Source organism: Eucalyptus grandis, chromosome 1 (assembly GCF_016545825.1).
Source record: "Eucalyptus grandis isolate ANBG69807.140 chromosome 1, ASM1654582v1, whole genome shotgun sequence".
Lineage (NCBI taxonomy): Eukaryota > Viridiplantae > Streptophyta > Magnoliopsida > Myrtales > Myrtaceae > Eucalyptus > Eucalyptus grandis.
In genome coordinates, this window is record NC_052612.1 from 23,663,081 (window position 1) to 23,681,713 (window position 18,633).

Sequence of the window (18,633 nt, forward strand, 5' to 3'; positions counted from 1 at the left end):
CTGATTTAATTTGCATTTGTCCTACTTTTTGCCTACAGGCAATACTGGTTCACTCTCTTTCGTATTTAAATTTGGATAAGTTAGACAAATCTTTTGACACCAAATTGTATTCCATACTCGATCATCTAATTGTAGTCAAGAACTTTAAAATCAGGTGATCAAGATTTGATTCTGCTCAAAAAGTGAGTTGCATCAATACTTCAAGTAGAAAATAAAGCTAACTAGTGAGGCTTTGTCTGGATGTTTTGTTTTGCTCTTTTTGGGTGGGGGTTGAATGGGGCAAAATATTAATGAGAACAGAAAGAGACTAGGACCAAACTTATCGTGTAAGATAGAATTTTTCCTAAACACTGATGATGATGATTTAAATTTTTCATGGTTATTTTCTACAAAGTCTAAAGAGCACAAGAGTTAACTTTTCTTTACATATTCTTTTTGTTGTTGGGGGAGGGGTTACTTCAACCTATCATTTGAATTGATTGTCTTTCATTATTACAATCCATATCATGAGCTGTTGATGCCTTGAGCATGTCCGTTTGTCTTGATTTATGTCTCTCTTCTAAGTCCTATACTAATATATGTTTCTTCCCATGTTAGGGGGAATTTCTATGCCCTGTTTGCCGTCGTCTGGCAAATTCAATCTTGCCTGCCCTACCAAGTCTTGGTCAGATGATGTGGAAGCAGTCAGTGAGTTCATTTTCCAATTCTTCGCAATGTCCTTGGCCTGGGGCAAGCGGCGACACAACTTCCCTTCATTTATCAGAAGCCTTGTGCCTTTTGCAATCTGCAGCTGATTTAGTAAAGAAGGGGGAACTTTTTAAAGCTTTTCCTCTTCAAAGTAACTCAAGCTTAAGATCGAAACTTGAATTGCTCTGTGATCTGCTATCTAAGATGTATTTTCCAGGGCAACACAAAAGATCATCTAGGACTGCTAAGGCAGCTTGCTCAGTTATCATGTGGGATACTCTTCGTTACTCACTTATATCAACAGAAATTTCTGCTCGTAGCGGAAGGACGTCTCTCACCCCAAATCTTAGCCTCAGTGCCTTGTTCAAGGAAATTTCATCTGCTGGGAAGTTTGTTTTCTCCTTGTTTTTGAGGGTTATTCAGAGCATGAGGACTAAGGATACCCTAGATGTTCTTCAAAGATTTAGAGGTATTAAGCTCTTTGCGGATTCAATCTGCTTTGGCATTTCGACGGATCGTCCACTTTCTTCGGATGGCAAAGAAGGTAATACCTTGTTATATGATTGAAGTGTTATATATGTTGTTTTTCTATCTGCCCCACTTTACTGTATCATAGCTAGTCAGGCGTCCTCTATAAGAGATGCTTCTCCTCTATTTCTTTCTTGTTTGCTCTTTCAGTCACTAGCCAAAGAGACCGTGCATGGATTCTATTTCAAGTTGTCAGCGTTATCTTCATCATCTGTCTTTTAGAACATGTTCCCAACATATCTATGGAAATGGTGTTAAATCCCAGGAAGTACATTGGCTAATTTAGTCCATTACTTAATGAATCTTAGAGAATCAAATCTTTTATCATTTTTGTATGTCTAATTAGCTTGAACTGTTTATATCCCAGCCCTTGAATGATTATGGAGGTACTTGTTGTATGTCTATATGTTTGATCCTTGTTTTCTCTTCTCCTCATGACGACAGTTTTGTCATATTTATTTTTTCATTTTGTATATTCAGTATGTTGAAGGGTGAGGAGAAATATAATTTGCTTAATTTCTAAGTCTTTATCTTCTTTACTCATTTGTAACTTTCTATACAGATGAGCTGTTAAGTTTTAAATTAATGGCTCACGTTTCTGTATCTAAATAAAGTTAGTTGCATCAGATTAAACTGAACAACTTGCTTTTTTCCAGTGCGAAACTATTTCAGCTCCTCATTAGACTTCTCCAAGGAGCATATGTGTTAGTAAATAAAATTAGATTGGATTAGATTAGCTTTTTGTAATGTTGATTTGCTTCTTAATCTCTTGCCAGTTCTATTCTTTCTTCGGTTGGTTCTCTGTCCTAATGTCCTTTTAATTCCCTGAGTTAGGGTAGCACCCATGACTTGAGAAAGCTTTTTAGTTTGTTCCTTTGTTAGTTGATTCTATATGACATCATTTTAATATCCATTTGAATGAGATAAGAATTGGTTGTATGGTCATCATGCTCATATAGCATTGGACAAGCAGCTAAAATAAGTACTTGGATCCTGTTGTTAGTTTTCACTTCATCACTTGATTACCTGTTGAAATTCTTGGGTGTACACTTCATAGGCAGTATGTTGTGTATCTTGGAAGATTTCAAGGAGGAATCACCACATCCTGATCTTCATTTCTGGAAACGAGCTGCCGATCCTGTCCTTGCTCATGACCCTTTTTCATCACTGATGTGGGTTCTCTTTTGTCTCCCTTGCCCCTTCTTGCAATGCGAGGAGTCCCTATTATCACTTGTGCACCTTTTCTACATTGTCTCCATCACTCAGGTTTGTTACTGGCATCCATTTTCTTTTACGTTGCCATTTGGGCCTATATTTGTTTGTTTTCATTTTCTTTTTTCTTCTTTTTGGTGCGGTGGCATATAGTTGTTGCCACGTGGTTGGATTTCTTATGTGTTAATTTTGTGGATATGCAGGCTATAATTTCATTTTGTGGGAAACATGGTGGTGAGATGGATGAATTAGGTTTTCATAATGATCTGGTCAGTGACATTTGCAAATTTATGAAAGAGTCTGGATGTGATTTCGAGTATGCTGTTTCTGACCATGTCGATCCATCATGGGGCATTGACAACGTAGTTCGTAACTTGAGCTTACCTTATTTGCGGAGATGTGCATTGCTGTGGAAGCTTCTGGACTCATCTACCCATAGCCCATTCTTTGAGAGGGGTAATGAGTCGGATGGGCCTTTTTATGCTGCCCATTTCACAGACTGTTCTGTGGAGCTCAATGAGATTCAAAAGCTCGAGAAGATGTTCAAGATCCCCTCAATTGATAAGATATATAAAGATGAAAAGCTCTGGCCTTTTGTCTTAAGGTGGATTCGTCATCTCTGCAATGAGACTCAGCTTAGTAGGGTCACTTCCATTGTGCATTGTGTCCCTGCAGTTCCTTTTAAGCTGATGCAACTACCCTACCTATACCAGGACCTTCTGCAGAGGTTTGTCTAGATGGTGAAATACTGTCAAGATTTTCTGACACATTTTTTCCCCATCCTTTTCTGCATGCTAGTATACATCATTCATGTTGCAAATGTATGCACAGGTATATTAAGCAGGCATGCCCTGACTGCAATACTGTCGTAGAGGAACCCACATTGTGCCTGCTATGCGGTAGAATATGCTCGCCAAGCTGGAAATCATGCTGCAGGTTTTCTCAATTCACCCCAATTAGCTGTACATAGTGTTTGGATGGAATGCTGCTGGACTGGAATCATAAGTTTAAATGTTGAACCCTTGGACTTTATTGACCTTACTTGTCTATTCTTTTCCTGAAGGAAAAGTGGATGCCAAAGTCATGCATTTGCCTGTGGTGCTGGTATTGGAGTATTCTTGCTGATCAAGGTATGACTGCTTCCTATTTGTGGATTTGTGGGAAGTCCCATTTAAGACCTCTCTCTCTCTCTCTCTCTCTCTCTCGGTGCCATTTCACTTAGTGAACTTTCTTTTTCTTGTGGCAGAGGACAATGATTTTGTTCCAAAGGTCTGCACGTCAAGCGCTTTGGCCATCTCCGTACTTAGATGCGTTTGGGGAAGAGGTTAATTCTTTTACCTGGACGAGTTTTGGATTTTTAATTCTTTTGTGGAAGCTTATTTTCTCATGCTTTCGCTGAAGCAAATTTTTTTGGGACTAAATTATCTGCAAGGATTATGTTTGAGTAGCTTCTCTCTAATTTGCTACGATGTGGCTTTGCAAGATCTTAGCAGAAGGGTATAAATGTTGATTTATTTATTATTATTTTTTTATGGCGGAGAATCATTTAGGGTGTGTTTGTAGAGGCTTTGGCCTTTCTTCTTTTGGTTCAATCTTTAAAAGCATGTAAACATTGACATTTAGGATCATTTTGGAGTGTTTCCTGTTTTGTGTTTAAATTTCTGCATTTCCTTATTTGGCAGTGAAGCAATGTTTAGCAGAAAAGCGAGAACTTATGAGAGTTTTTACTCCCGCTATATTCTTTGGTTTATCAAAAGAGCATGGTACTTTGTTGCCTTGGCTTGAGAGTATTCTCTTTCTTTGTTTCAGGGGAAAAGCAAGAACTTTTAAAGTTTTTAAACAAACTAAAGTATTCGGTTCATCAAAAAGAGCATGTTACCTTGTTGCGTCGGCTTGAGAGTATCGTCTCTCTTTTTGCTGTTTCCAGTTCTATAAACGTGTCAAACAGTTAATGGCCAAGAAAAAAGAAAGTATCAAACAGTTCATAGTGACTCGACAATTGCAATTACTCATGCTGTCTTCTGTTTAAGTTGGCTTCACTACTTTTTGTAAAGCGTATAGTATACATGTAGTTTCATTTGCTCTTTTCCCATGAAGTGATTGGGTTTATATTCATCTTTGAGAGATGGCTACTGGATGGCAAAAAAGTAAATTTTTCTGTTTTCTGGATGATAGCATCGTGCATGAGCCACAGATTCTTCAACTTTAGAAGTGCATGCTCGTTGACGACTCATAAGATATATACTTTTTGTTTAAAATTGATTGATAATGGCCGTAATTTTCCTGGACAACTTGCGAAAAATGAGGTCAAGTCTTGGGAAATAGGTGTTGCCTGAAACTGTTGATCGGTTGTCGATACGCTGTGGTTGGTCAAGAATGCTTTGGAATTTGGCTTCGTCAGTTGTGGGCATTAAGTAGGTCAGTGCAAAGACTGTAAGAAGAGCTGAGAGCTTTGTGGAAGATATGCAATAAAAGAGAGAAAATTCAGTTGATCCCCCAGGTGACTTTTTTAGCTGACTTGGAGGGAACGAAACAGGAGATTTATCAATAATCCAGTCATTTTGTAAAAATTAGGGACCTCTTGGCTCTTCCCCACCCCCCCCCGGGGTATCCACAGAGCTTCAGTGCTAATACAAATGCCATTCTAGATGGGAAGAAAGCATTGGGATCAGATGGTTTCACTATGGCTTGTTTCACGGAGTACTGGGCAGTAGTGAAAGGTGACTTGATGAAGGTTTTAAGGATTTTCACTTGAGAGGTGATTTTGTTGGTAGATTAGATGCTACTTTTAGCACTCGGGTTCCTGAAAGAGGTGGTGTGCTTAACATCAAGGATTTCCGCCCTATTAGTTTAGGGAGCAGTGTGTACAAAATTCTCTCCAAGGTGCTTGCAAAGAGATTAGAATGTGCAATGCAGTGGGTCCTTTTCAGAGTGCTTTTGTTGAAGGAAGACGCATTCCAGATGCAGCTTTCATTGCAAATGAGTTAGTGGTCCCAACTAAAGGCTAAGAAGAAAGGTGTTACCTGCAAACTTGATATGGAGATGGTGTATGACCATGTCTCCTGGGATTGTGTTTTTTTATTCTGAAGAAGATGGGCTTTGGGAGCATTGGTGCAACGGGATAAAATGGTGTACCTCAAGCTTCTCTGGACTTATTAATGGCAGATCAACAAGTTGTTTTCAATCTTCTCGGGGCCTTAGGCAAGTTGACCTCTATGCCCCTTGTTGTTTATCCTGGTGATGGGGTCCTTAGCAAAATTTTGTGCAAAGCATCCGTGTTGGATTGCCTTTCTGGCTTCAAAGGTCTACAGTCATGGCATGGAAATGATTATTTCTCATCTTCTCTTTGCAGACGATACTATCATTTTTGTGAAGATAGTGTTCAGCAATTACTTTATTTGAGGAGTGTACTCGTGTTTAGAGGCAACTTTTGGGATTAAGATCAGTCGAGTGAAAACGAGCTTATTCCAAGCTTATTCCACTACTTGAAGGAGTCAATGGTACTTTGACATGTTTGGTTTTTGGGTGTTGGTTAGGTTCTCTCCCTATCACCTACTTAGGTCCTTCTTTGGGCGCTAAAAAGAGTATCTGAGAGCCTGGTTTTGAGGAGTTCGAGAAGAGATGTCTGGTTGAAAAAGATGGGATGCTTGCTCTTACTAAGAGAACTCTGTCCAATCTTCCTATTAATTTTATGTCTCTCTTTCCCTTCCCTCGGTGGCTAAGTGGTAGGAAGACATTCGGGATAATTTTTGGTGGGTTGGTGCTGAGGAGGCTCGCAAGTTCCATTTGGTCAATTGGGAAGCAGATAAACAGCCTTTTTGCAATGGTGGATTAGGCAGTAAGTCCCTTCTGTTATTCAACGAGGCACTTATCAGCAAATGGCTTTGGTGGTTCACCGTTGATAATGAACATCTAGGGAGTAGAAGAGTAGTGGTTGCTATGGCCTCAGTGTTGTCAAAGGAGAAAGGCACACTAGAGGCACTAGGACCAAAAAATGTCTCAGGTAAGGGAAAAGAACATAAACTGAGCAGAGATGCTAGAGAGAGAGACGTGCACATGCACATGCGTGCACACAAGAAAAGTGGGAGTTGGGGTACTGTGACTTTGGTCAATTCTTCTGGTGACCTATGCTGTAGCAGCCTTTAAAGGTAGCAATAGAGACAGGTTGCGGCTTTCTGTTTAAGTCTGAAAAATTTTTGGTCTTAAAGTTACTTTCTTTACCCTCGCTATGGCTAAAGCTTTTTCCCATTAACTACTCTGAAAAGTTTTATGAGTATGAAGAACTCCTTTTAGCCTGTTTTTGGTCAGGCAAGGGCTTTAGAGCTTTTTGCCTGGTGGCTTAAGCTTTTCATTCTCAGAAAAGAAAACCTGATGCCTCACCTAGCCTGACTACCTAGGCGCTTGCCTGTTGCGCCTTTGACTACACGGTTCAACCTTGAAAAGGCAGGTTGATCACTAAGGATAGGAGAGTTTCACATGATACCGGGATGTAGAAGAGGATTAAAGAGGATTGGAGTGAGTTTATTCTCTTTACATAACTCAAATTATGTACTGGAAAGCGATTTTTTGCTTTGATGTTTGGTGGGTGAATGGTTTAAAGGATCGCTTCCTAGTTCTCTGTATGAAGCTTTGGTAGTGGATTGTCATTGGGAGATTGATTACTTGAGACATGCCCAAGATTGGGACTTTGAAGCTTTTGCCTGCTTTCTTGCTGTCTTCTATAATTGGAAGATTTCAACTGCTTCGGAGGATGATATGGTGTGGAACAATGAGAGAGATGCAATCTTTTCTGCAAAGTCTTACTACGAACTGCTAGACGGAGAGGCTGCTTGTAGAATGAATTTTCCTTGGAAAGTGAGTTTTCCAACTAGAGGTTTTTTTTTTTGCTTGGATAGCAACTTGGGGATGAATCCTTACTTTAGATAACCTCCAACAAAGAGGCAAAGTACTGTCCATAGGCGTTTCCTCTGCAAAAAGGATGCAGAGTCAGTAGGGTATCTTCTCGTTCATTGTTGTTGGATGAGAAGGTTTGGACAGTTTCCTTTGCTTGCACTGTTTTATCTTGGATTATTGGTGGTTTCATCCAGCAAGAACTTTGGGCTTGGCAGCGCATTCCTTTACAGCGTAAAGGGGAAAAAGGATTACCTCAATTCTCTCTGTTTTTTGATGGAGAGGATTTTCCCATTTCTATTTTTATTGAAAATTGGCCTAGAGTTATACACTTTCTGTGTAGTGCAAATTGCATATGGATGTAAATGCCTTAATTGATATAGTTGACGATTTATCTTGTATGTGGGCTCCCTTTTGGTTTCGAGAACTTTTTTTGGGTTCTTTTTGTATATGTTTGCACCCCCTTGGTGAACTATATTTATACTTTTTATCTATTGAATAAACTAAAAATGTATGCCATTCTAGACCAACTAGACTCTGCCCTTACTTGATTTTGTAAATGGTTTGGCATTCCCTTGGTGCTTTTTTAATAATTTATGTTACTATACCTCAAAAAGATGACACAAGTAAATGGAAAAGCAGCTAGTTTGAGTTCCATTTGCTCATTATATGATGCAGAATGTGTCAATGCACCACTATGCGAAAGTCTTAGCTTTCAGCAGTTATTTGATTTTTGTTCATCTAGATCTTGACTTATCGATGCACAATGACCCTGAAGCTTCAGTTTCAGCAGTCTTGTCAATGTCAGCTAAAATTTTTTAACATGTTACTCATTTTCGCTATTTTTTTGCAGGACATTGATTTGCATAGGGGAAAGCCTCTGTACTTAAACGAAGAACGTTATGCTGCTCTTACCTATATGGTGCTGGTTTTTTCCTGTTATGCTTCTTCCATCGAGATATAACATTAATTTTAGAAATGAATCTCTCTTTTGGGCAGTGGCATTTAGATATAAAATGAGGAAAACTGTTGATTGTGATTGTGTCCATTAGAGAATACGTAGATCTTGTGCAGAATATTTTTTCAGTTGGCATGAATTCTACTTTTGTTCCACCTTTCTTGATTAAATGTCATTTTTTCAGGTGGCTTCACATGGACTAGACCGAAGCACGAAGGTTCTTCGTCAAACAAGTGTTGGTGCCTTATTCTTTTAGATTAGATGCTAGGACTTTGGCACAGGTCAGGTTATGTTTGGTTCCCTTGGGTATTGTTCCATCTTTTGAGGGCAGTCTATTGACGCCTGATCTTTGATCATATCAGGGGACTATCATTATGAAGGTGATATTGAGTGGTGGCAAGATGGCTGTGCATATCCCAAGGTTGTTGATATGTGGACAATATGGTGGTTGAGCTTTCTCTGGTCCGCTGGTCATGAACTATGTACAGGACAATGGTAGGTTGCTCAATTATTTGCTTTGTTTGGCTACTTTTAGGGCCTGGTTGATAATTTTAATTAAGTGTTTGAAATTAAAAAATTTAGCTGTGAATGAAATTAAGCTGGTTTGATAACCATAATTAGTTTTAACGTAATAGATTCAATTAAGTGAAAAATTCGCGTAATCCACTAAGTAAAGAAGGGGCCACCTAATTCACTTAATGGAAAAGTAATTGATTTTAATTAAAATCATGCCAATTATATTATTAAACTTACCAATGATAATTGCAATTCCATACTTGGAAAGTAATTAATATCATTTAGTAATCCACTGCCAGTTATCATCAAACAATTCTATTCTTCTCGTCAGTACTAAAAGTTATCAACAGTAAAAATTCAGAATTTACATATTTTCTGGTTTTACCAAACAAACCCATATTCATGTATTTCTAGTTGAAGCCGTCTTTTTCCCTTGTAAGTCATCTAGTTATGGAGCATTTTATGTAGTTCGAGCATAGACATGTGGGAACAGAAAAAGGCTTCGCGGGCATACAAAGCAATAGGTTGGCTGCTAATTCTTTGTTTAATACAAAATCGTGAGGCTGGGAAATGCCATTAGGGTAATGAATATATATCATGTCTTGTCTTAGAAATTCAAGTGTTTTAATTTGATTACCCTGCTTACCGTTTACAAGTTTTAGCATCAGAGCACTCTTATTGGAAAAGAAAAAAAAGAAATATGCTGTGGACCTCCCCTTTTCAGGGGATTATCTCGGATTAATATATGTTCTATTATTTGTTTTAGTAAAAATTAGTAAAAATGGAACAATTCGGCTCAGAGGTTTAGTGAGAAGACTCTTGAAGTGCTAGCAGCTAGTTCAAAGATCCTTTGGTTCCATTTTGCCTATGTTAGTGTGGTCAAAGGCGATTGCCTGGCGCCTAAGCACTCATGTGAGGCAGGCTGATGAGATGTTGCTTCTAGGAAGTTTACATGAGGTTCATGCCTTTTGCGCTATCTTCATCAGGCGCTCGCCTGATGGAGAAGGAAGAGTTTTGGAATACCCAAATTGCTGTGCTTATAAAAGTACACTTCTATCCTTTCAAAATAACATATTCGACCACTGTGCGTGGTTTAATTTCCAAGACTAGAAATACTTATTTAGACTATCAGAAGCAGAAAAGGCAGCATATTCACCAGGACAGCAGAATACCGGCTTAGTTTCCTAATTCTCTCTCTCTCTCTCAATGGTTAATCGAAACTCATGAGACCGCATGACTATAGTGGCCTATGCACCTGGATCTACTGCACATTTAAGCGGGTGGAAGTCCACAGTGACACCAATTTGATTGTTTATTCTTTTTTAACATGACTCAATTAAGAAATTCTCAGCATTGTCGTTTGTACATTGTTTGATTAGTTGTCTCATCTCCTTTTTCAGAATCATACTAACTTTCTTAGAATGAAAAATTTCTTCAACAACAGCAATTTGATCCTTGGGTAAGTAGTCAACTTAATTGGAAATTTCCATCGGCTTCAGTGTACTATTTAAATTGCTGATTGCTCTATGTATTGTTGGTTGCTTTCTTCAACTGAAAATTCGACTACTTTGTATCTTTATTTAAGTTTTGACTATCTAAGCACCCTAGGCTTGTCCGCTCTTATGGTTAGCATTGGTCTTCCTTGATCTGAGAAAGCTCAAACTTGAGTTTTGAAGTTTCGGAGGACAATGCACAACTACACTATCTTTAACTCTCCAAGTGGATCTCAAGGATCATTGATGCTTTCTTTCCTTGCAAAACTTGTCAATTGAGGTTCTATGACTGATCTTTTGAATTATTTGGTATCGGTGTATCACGAAATCTATTCACACATCATATTGCTTGATCATCTTGTGATTGTTTTCTTTTGCACCTTCTTTGCTATGTTTGTTTCCTTGTCTTTATCACAAATCTTAGCTGGAGATTAATAAGCTCCGTGACTCCATTTTTTTGCAAAAACAGACACTAATCTTGCTTTCTTGCTAGCTTAAGTGGTCGTTTTTATGATTCTCCTCCTCATCTATTGTGATTTTAAGTCATTTATGCATAATGTATATACCACTTTGGTCAACATCCATTTCTTCTTCCTGATCATCCCATTTGATTGCTTGTTCTCTCATCTCCCTCTAAACAAAACTTTTGGTTTTCCCCAGAAAAAGCAAATCAAAATCAAATACAATATTATGTTTGTACTATCCTATGATCCAGATATTGCTTGATGATCCAAATCAAATTGAAAATAGTAGGTTCTGAGGATCAATGTTATTGCACAGGATAGTAATCCAACCATGACTGTGATCCTAATCTTATCAAGAAATTGGGGCTAATTTTAGCTCACCCAAAATCCACATTCATGTCTCATCATATTTTATGGCATCAGATTTGGAAGGAAAATTGCTTGTGAATTTCTTCTTCAAAAGATCCATAGGAGAGACGAAGGTTATGGGGAGTCCAGCTTCAGTCTTCTAAACAATATCTGAAGTCAAACTTAATCAATTTCATCTATTCTTAGCTTGCTAAGAATAATTTACTCTTTCTCGTTGTATGGCAACTTGTGAATGTGGTGAACTTCTAGCTGCTTTGTTAGACCAGTGGAAGTGGTTCTCTTCTTTGATTTCCTTCGGTTCTTTTCATGTCCTTGTGCTGCTGCTATTTTCATTTCTTTTTATCCATCGTTGTTTTTCATTTTTTATTTTGCTGAGTCAGTTTTCCTTTCATGCTAGCTGCTTCCCTTTTTCCTATATCCATTTGCACTTTTTTTATTGTGTCAATAAATCATATTGACTTGTGTTTAGTTGTGCTGTTTCTCTTATGCTCCATTTGTTTTGTGTAATATGAATGATTTTAAAAGTATTTTCCAAAAATCGATTGCTTGTATTACTTGAAATAATTAGTCAGTGAGAAAATTTTTAATTATCGGCAACAATTTATGTCTAAAAATTTTCGTGAATTGATGAAAATATTTTTCGTACATTTATTTTTGTAAGTGATATAAGTGATTGCTTTTAGGATAATATTTTTCTGTTATTCATTTTCCACGAAACAAATGCACCCTAAGATCACATCCTTGTTCGGTTGCAGCTTGCAATATCTAACATATTTAGTTCAAGGGCCAAGAACATTAGGGTTTCTGATAATAGGATTGGAGACGGGAGCATACAATTAGGAATGATGGAGTTATAAGTAATGCAAGGAAAAGTTGTCAAGTTATGTGCGCTGGTGGAACTATCAAAACATCATTTTATATGCTAGGATCTGTCTTTTATACTTAAGTTGAAAGTCGGCAACGAGATTGTTCTCTTCATCTGTTTTCTTTATGGTCTTTGGGGATTTGGAATAAGAAAGGAATGTGAATAGAAATTGGGATGAAAGAGGCTTTTACTATGTTTTTCAACAAAGGGGAGGTGGGAATTCATGAGGAAAACTTACCAAAAAAAAAATTCATGAGAAAAGGTGGGCATGAGTCAACAAAAATGATGATTTCATTGATTCATGATTTATTATGAGTTATGATGCTTGTCTCTCTCTTTTCATTTTCAATTTCTTGGAGAGTTTTTTAGTAAATTTTTATGAGTTGGCTTGTTATTATCAATTTCTTCCACACTCCTGAAAAACATCTCATTCCAATTCCAAGGCTGTAGCATGTGAACAGATTATATACCGCTGATTAATTATTGCTTATTTCAAGTCCTTTTATTTTGTTCCAATTTTCTCATTTGACTAAATATACGATAGCTAGGAGTATAAAGTCAAAGCCAACAGTCATAGCTTACCCAAAAATGCATTATTCACCCTTAGCTATTTTTCCTTGTTTGGTTATGAATTAGTGTTACATCTCCTACTACTTGTTCAAGCAATATACTGACAGATATCTTCCTTTGTTTCTTCTTTTATACTGTCCTTTGTCGGAATTAACATCCCATTAATATCAACGCCCTTTTAATGAGATTGGTTGAAAGTGTGGCTTTTTATGAAGCTGTTTAGACTTATTTTTGTTCACTTTGTTATCTATAGCCGTTGTTTGCACTTGAATCTCATCTTGTTGAACTTATTTTGACAGGTAATTTTGCTCTTCCGCCATCCATGGGAGTTTGTTTGCACCTAATTTCTCGTGTCGTTGGCTCATACCTCTACTGTACATTCTCTCTACTCTGTACATGCATTTTATCAGTCTTCTGAGTAGGGTGTAGACTCCAAGATCTTAATGTGTATGATCTTTGACCAAACTACAAGATTGCTTGCCCGTGCTCTTGCAATAGAATTGTGAGATTTTGGTGAGACTGTTGTTATCAGTTTCAAAAACTTAAGCTACTAGATGAAGATGTGGTTTATTATTTAAATATTTTAACAGTCCCCTTCACAGGTAGACCGGACTTTGGCATAAGCCTAAAGTATGGAAATATATAATTGGGGAGGCAAATGGGGGTTTGAAAAGATTTGGATGCAGACCTCTTAATCTAATATCATGTGAAATTTTATGGGATCATATCCAATTGTTCTAAAAACTGAAAATGTTAGATGAATGCGTGATTTATTATTTAAATATTCTAATGAGTATTCAGCTCTTGATCTCTTTTGCCAAATGCCTTTTTGCTTTCAATTCCTATATTCACTCTTTCACGCAAAAATCCTAGAGGAATCTGCATTGTTCAGCTTGTATTTCTAATGGTCACATAGGATGCAGTCGATTAGATTATTGTCATGATATATGGTAACCGCTTTGGTTGCATATAAAATCTAGCCATAGCTGTTAGAGAGTTGCCTCACAAAGAAAGGTAATTGGTTCTACCGTAAGCTCTTTCCTATGGACGACTTGGGGGGCGCCTGGTTTCCCGTTTATCCCTAGTTCGATGTGGAAGATTGGTTGCTGCTGAATGCATTGACCTTCTGAAGCAAATTGTTTGTCACCATTCTTCTGGCTGAGATGTTTGTCCATAAAAAGCTAAAGCAGGGTGATCAATGAGGGTTCTAGTTTCCAAAACATGAGTGACTTTTTCCTGCAAGGAGCAGTGACACAGAGCATCAAGTTAATATGACTTGATCTGGAAACTTACAGAGTACTTAATTGTTAAATAACTCCGAAAGTTGAATTGACTTTCTTTGGCTGAACTGACAGAGGTCACTTAGTCTGCTTACGGACTTGTTTCATAGCCGGCGCATTGTTAGTAGAAACTATCAAAGAGTTTCTTTATGATGCAATGACATCCTCTTTTATTAACAAAGTATTGTTCCAGTGAGCGGGCTTAGTTTTATTTCCAACAACGTTTGGGGTGTGCTGACTACAGTGGAAGGTTTAGCTGAACTCATCTTCACTGTAACTCATTAAAATTTGGGTCTCGCATGTAATTAACCAACACGATATGCCCCAAAAATAACACAAAACATGAACTCCAGGAGAATCTAATTTCTTCTGGTCAAATGCTCTTGCTGTTACAGGTACAAAAAATTGACATGAACTGTCTCAAAGTTGTCGAGTGAAATGAATTTTGCATTATCAAGGAAACATTAAAACTAACGGAGATTGTTTGGCATCTTGTGGAGTTTAATCGAATCTTTAGCTCTTAAACGAGAAAGAGTGGTGGAGATGCATCATAAAAACAGACATTAAATTGAACTTGTGACTATCGTTTTATTCTGAATCATGTAGATGACAAATCCAGGAATGTCGCGCTTCAGGTGGATGGGTTTCAATATGTGAAAGCTCCTACTGAAAAAATACAGTCCCTTGTGTATGTTCGAAAAACCTTGTAACTTGATGCCCGTGCTCAGAGTAACCACCTATGCATGCGAGCATCAAAGTATCCAGGGAACAAACAGAAACATCACTAAAATGCATCCAGAAAGAAGTACAACAGGAATGTCATTACTTGAAAAGATCAGCCTGTTAAGTTGGGTCATCAAAACATGACCCTTTCAAGCTAATCACTTATCGCTCACTTTACAGAAAGAATTTCCGTCTAAAATCACGTCAGTGGCAATAAATTATTGTGTTCCTCTATTCTTTTACACTCTTATGCAAGAATATCTATCACCACATCAAACTCCCAATACGATAATGCTGTCTCATTCCTTGTGGATCTTCTCTTCTCCGGAGGAAAAAATAAAGCCAATGACAACGCATTTTTCCTATCAGCGAGGGTCATCTTGGATTTGATTGCTGTTCTGCTTGGTTGAGCTCCGCCAGTCTCATTCCAACATGTGCTGATACCTTGAGGAATTTTTCAGCACAGTGAAGCACACATCTCTCCTCTTGCTTGCCAAGAGACTTGCGGTAGAAAGAATCGATACAATCGATAAAGCATCTCTCCACCAAAGAATTATACAACCTTAGGCTGCAATAAAATATCCGAAGCAGGAGAAAGAAATCAAATTCTCACATATGGCATAACCCTCGCTCGCATAAATGAAAAGTATACACAAGGTGCACATATCCAATTTAAGTCCGAATGAATTAGACTCGTAGAATCACAGTGGAGTGAAGAATTAACTGGAGATTTACTGGGGTCTGGGAAGGGGAAGTGAAACATGAATACTGGATGCATCAACGCCAACGATTAATGAGAAATAACAGGCTAACTTCTGCAGATTATGATAGATAAGGATGGGCAAAAAAGAAAAAGAAAAGGAACGGACAAAAAGAATCAGGCTGTTCCATTAGAAGATGAATCTCATCTTCTGTTATGACAGTTGAAAAAGCATTGGATGCAGAAAAGAGAGGACATGTCAAAGATCAAACTGGTAATCCTTGGGCCATTATGGGATTAACTAAAATAAGCTAATCCCCCGATTTGTTAGTGTTGCCAAGTTCACAAGAGACTTCAATGAGCATAAAATCTTCTTAGTTTTCATGATCATTCATGTGGAGATAAACCTAACTGTTTCTCATGACAGCAATCTTGAAGGTCAAAGCCCCATTGAGCCACTTCTGTCAAATGCACAGCAAGTTCTAGCAGAATACGAACTAAACTTTGTAATATTACCATGTTGAGCCACGCTTCCTTTGCAAGAAGAGAGCCATCTGTGGATCATATTATTATCCATTTTCTATCTATGACATCTGGAAACTTTTTTAATTGAAAGATGGCATGCTCCTGGTAAATGCTTCTTCTTACTGGAGATGAAAACAGAGGGTCAGATTTGACCAGAATTTTTAATGAGCTACAATCAAACATTACACAGAAATTTTGGATGAAAGGCACTGAAGAAAATTCAGGGAGAACAACCAGGCCCACAGAACCATCTATGCTGGTAAGCATGATATAGAGATCAGTTGAAGGCTGCATCAGCATCTCTTAGTCGGAAAAACCTCTTCATATGTTTGAGTCTTGATTTCTTTTATTTACACTTTCTCTTTTATCCATGCAGGATTGTAACTATTCTTTATTGAATAAACTTCTTAGTCTTAACAAAAGCAAAAAGAATTTGCCTCTCCACGCACAATGTTTTTGCTGAAACTAGACATTAACTCAGTGAGTCATCTCCAGATATAAGATAGTTGGAATGTGATGGTTAAATCAGAAGTTGCAAGAAGATGCCAATGCCATGTGAATGACAAAAGTCAGTTAAGAGGTTTCACATATGCCATATATTATACTCCAAACTGACAGCTTGCATGGCAAGAGAGAAAAACACTTAACAGACTAATTCAGATTACCACTCTCAAATAAGAAAAGAATAGAATAAGGCATAAAGCAGGAGTAATAGTGAGAAAATTTCAGTTTGGGTACAACCAACTCCACGGGTTTTGTTCAACAATAAGAGAAGACCCCTTCCCCAGATAAAATGGTTAGAAGATTTCTTGTTTCAGGTAACATCTTTTCAAAGTAACATACGCAGATAAACCAGCAGGAAAAGGCCAGAGTCACTCCTTAATTTTAAGATCTGTGAAAGAAACTGCATCGCGTTAACTTTCTTGTGGCAGAAAAAGAACAGGAAATTGGAAGTTTGGGAGAAAATTCTTGGCCATGAACAATGTAAATACTCTGCAAAACAAGACTTGTTACATTTACATTTTGAGCCAGTGTTCCTTTACCTCAAATTCTTGACAACAGACTAGAAACTTACCCATTGACACACACACATCATAGATTATAAAAACCTTAAAAAAAAAAAAAAAACGAAATGTCAAAGAAGAAGATGACTGATTCAATGTTAACGCAAACAAAGTAAATGCAAAATCGGAGCGGAACAGGATTAACAATCAGAATAACACTTAAATCACTGCACGTGCACATATTCGATTAAAAGAAGAGGCTATTACTGCAAGCGAATCAACACAGTTTCCCAGTAGAATACAAAAAAAAAAAAATTGGAAAATGGAAACTTTAAGAGAAAATTCTAACAATGAAGAATCAAAACCTCTGCATAACAAGACTTGTTACATTCACGGTCTTCCTTTGCCTGAAATCAACATGTACAGACTAGAAACCCATACATCGACCCACATCAGAGACATCACAGATCATCAGAACCCACAAACGACAGCAAAACAAGAAGACTCGTCCCACGTTCTTTCTTCTCAGGCAATAACGCAAACGCAACGCAAAACCCAGTTGCAGCAATTTCAAATCACAGCAGGTCCACACGCATTCGACAACGCAAGCAATCAGGCGACGACAAGCGGGGGCCCACTTCGATTCTTAAAGCTCGGGGGGCTGCGGGCTGACCTGTCGCGCGCTTGGAGCCGATCGACGAAGGCGCTCATCCGGAGCTTGTCTTCTTCGGCGAGGGAATCCAGCTCTCCGAGAATGGTCTTGTCCATTGTTTCCTGCTTCAAAGCTTCGACCCGCGGAGGAGTGCAGAGCGCGATTACGACTAGGGTTTAAGGGCGCAATGACGACGCCATGAGCGCTTTCTCCCCCTTAAACCCTGAAATGACAGAGAAAGGTAGTGGGACCACGAGCATCGCACGTGCCTCGGGGCTGTTAAATCAGCGGTGCTGATCCCCTCTATTTTTTAATTGGGATAAGTATATTATTTAATGTACTTATTATACTACATTTGTATAATACATTTTAAGTATCTCCTTATATAATGAACGTTCATCTTCTATTCAATACATGTATTATTCGACACATTGATATTAATAATAAGTACATTATTGTTTTCCTATAAATAAGAGTTTAGTTTTTGTTATAGTCACAATAACAGTCAGAATAGTCATATATTAGAAATAAAATTCTCTCTTCCGACTTTCTTTACAATCTCTGGTGTTTGATTTTCTTTACTCAATCTCTCTATTCTCTCTATTATATATTTGCAACGTAATATTTTACAATACGTTATCAGCACGAAGATCTATTACCAACTGAGTAAGTAATTTTTATAAGGTAGACGTTCTTTTTATTAATCAACGTATACTTCATCTTCTTCTATTGATTCTTCATTTTTATTTTTCTTGACCTGAAACCAAATTTCAAATCTAAAAGTGTCATTCTGCTCCTGAAGTGGTAGTGGATATTTATAAATTCTTCTAATTAATTTAAGGATTTATTTTTGCAAGGATTATGACAAATATTGAAAAACTCAAATTCCACATACTGAAAGTGAGTGAAAATAATTATCTATCCTGGTGCCTTGACATGGAAATGTACCTCCAAAAGTAAGGTCTCGCTAATGAAATTACAGATAATGGAACCTAAAATGAAAAATGATAAAGCAAATGCGTTAATTTTTATTTGCCGTCATTTGCATGAGAGCCTACAGACTCAGTATTTATTCGTTTGAGACCCTTAGATCTTGTGGATGAGGTTGAAGAATAGGTATTGATCATACCAAAATTGTTATCCTCCCTCAAGCACAATATGACTAGTAACATCTTAGCATGCAAGATTTTAAATCAG

At 37.7% G+C, this 18,633-nt stretch overlaps 2 protein-coding genes across 3 annotated transcripts in view; one reads left to right on the forward strand and one right to left on the reverse strand.

Moving 5' to 3' along the window:
- The window catches only part of LOC104436566 (E3 ubiquitin-protein ligase PRT6), a 28,851-nt gene extending 15,720 nt beyond the window's left edge, over window positions 1–13,131 (forward strand). Inside the window, exons 10-20 of one of the 2 annotated variants that reach the window (XM_010049379.3) lie at window positions 598–1,231; window positions 2,273–2,481; window positions 2,631–3,154; window positions 3,259–3,363; window positions 3,491–3,557; window positions 3,674–3,751; window positions 8,171–8,239; window positions 8,460–8,556; window positions 8,638–8,770; window positions 10,192–10,250; window positions 12,852–13,131. In XM_010049379.3, coding sequence (XP_010047681.2) covers window positions 598–1,231; window positions 2,273–2,481; window positions 2,631–3,154; window positions 3,259–3,363; window positions 3,491–3,557; window positions 3,674–3,751; window positions 8,171–8,239; window positions 8,460–8,531 — 1,758 coding nt within the window. In that variant the 3' untranslated portion in view covers window positions 8,532–8,556; window positions 8,638–8,770; window positions 10,192–10,250; window positions 12,852–13,131. The remainder of the gene's footprint in view (window positions 1–597; window positions 1,232–2,272; window positions 2,482–2,630; window positions 3,155–3,258; window positions 3,364–3,490; window positions 3,558–3,673; window positions 3,752–8,170; window positions 8,240–8,459; window positions 8,557–8,637; window positions 8,771–10,191; window positions 10,251–12,851) is intronic. The other variant, XM_010049388.3, reaches the window with a different exon arrangement.
- A 1,467-nt stretch (window positions 13,132–14,598) lies between these two features.
- Window positions 14,599–17,674, reverse strand: LOC104436554 (mitochondrial import inner membrane translocase subunit Tim9). Its single transcript, XM_010049368.3, has 2 exons — window positions 17,458–17,674; window positions 14,599–15,123 (listed from the first exon to the last, which is right to left on the reverse strand). The coding sequence occupies exons 1-2, from the start codon at window positions 17,550–17,552 to the stop codon at window positions 14,931–14,933; spliced, it is 288 nt and encodes a 95-aa protein (XP_010047670.1). The 5' UTR covers window positions 17,553–17,674; the 3' UTR covers window positions 14,599–14,930.
- Between the last annotated feature and the right edge of the window lie 959 nt (window positions 17,675–18,633).

Bases quoted from the DNA above. Each gene is read 5' to 3' on its own strand.
- LOC104436554 (XM_010049368.3), bottom strand. From the start codon at position 17,552: ATGGACAAGACCATTCTCGGAGAGCTGGATTCCCTCGCCGAAGAAGAC. The intron at 15,124-17,457 runs GTCAGCCCGCAG...ATTTTATTGCAG, and splicing joins CGGCTCCAAGCGCGCGACAG to CCTAAGGTTGTATAATTCTT.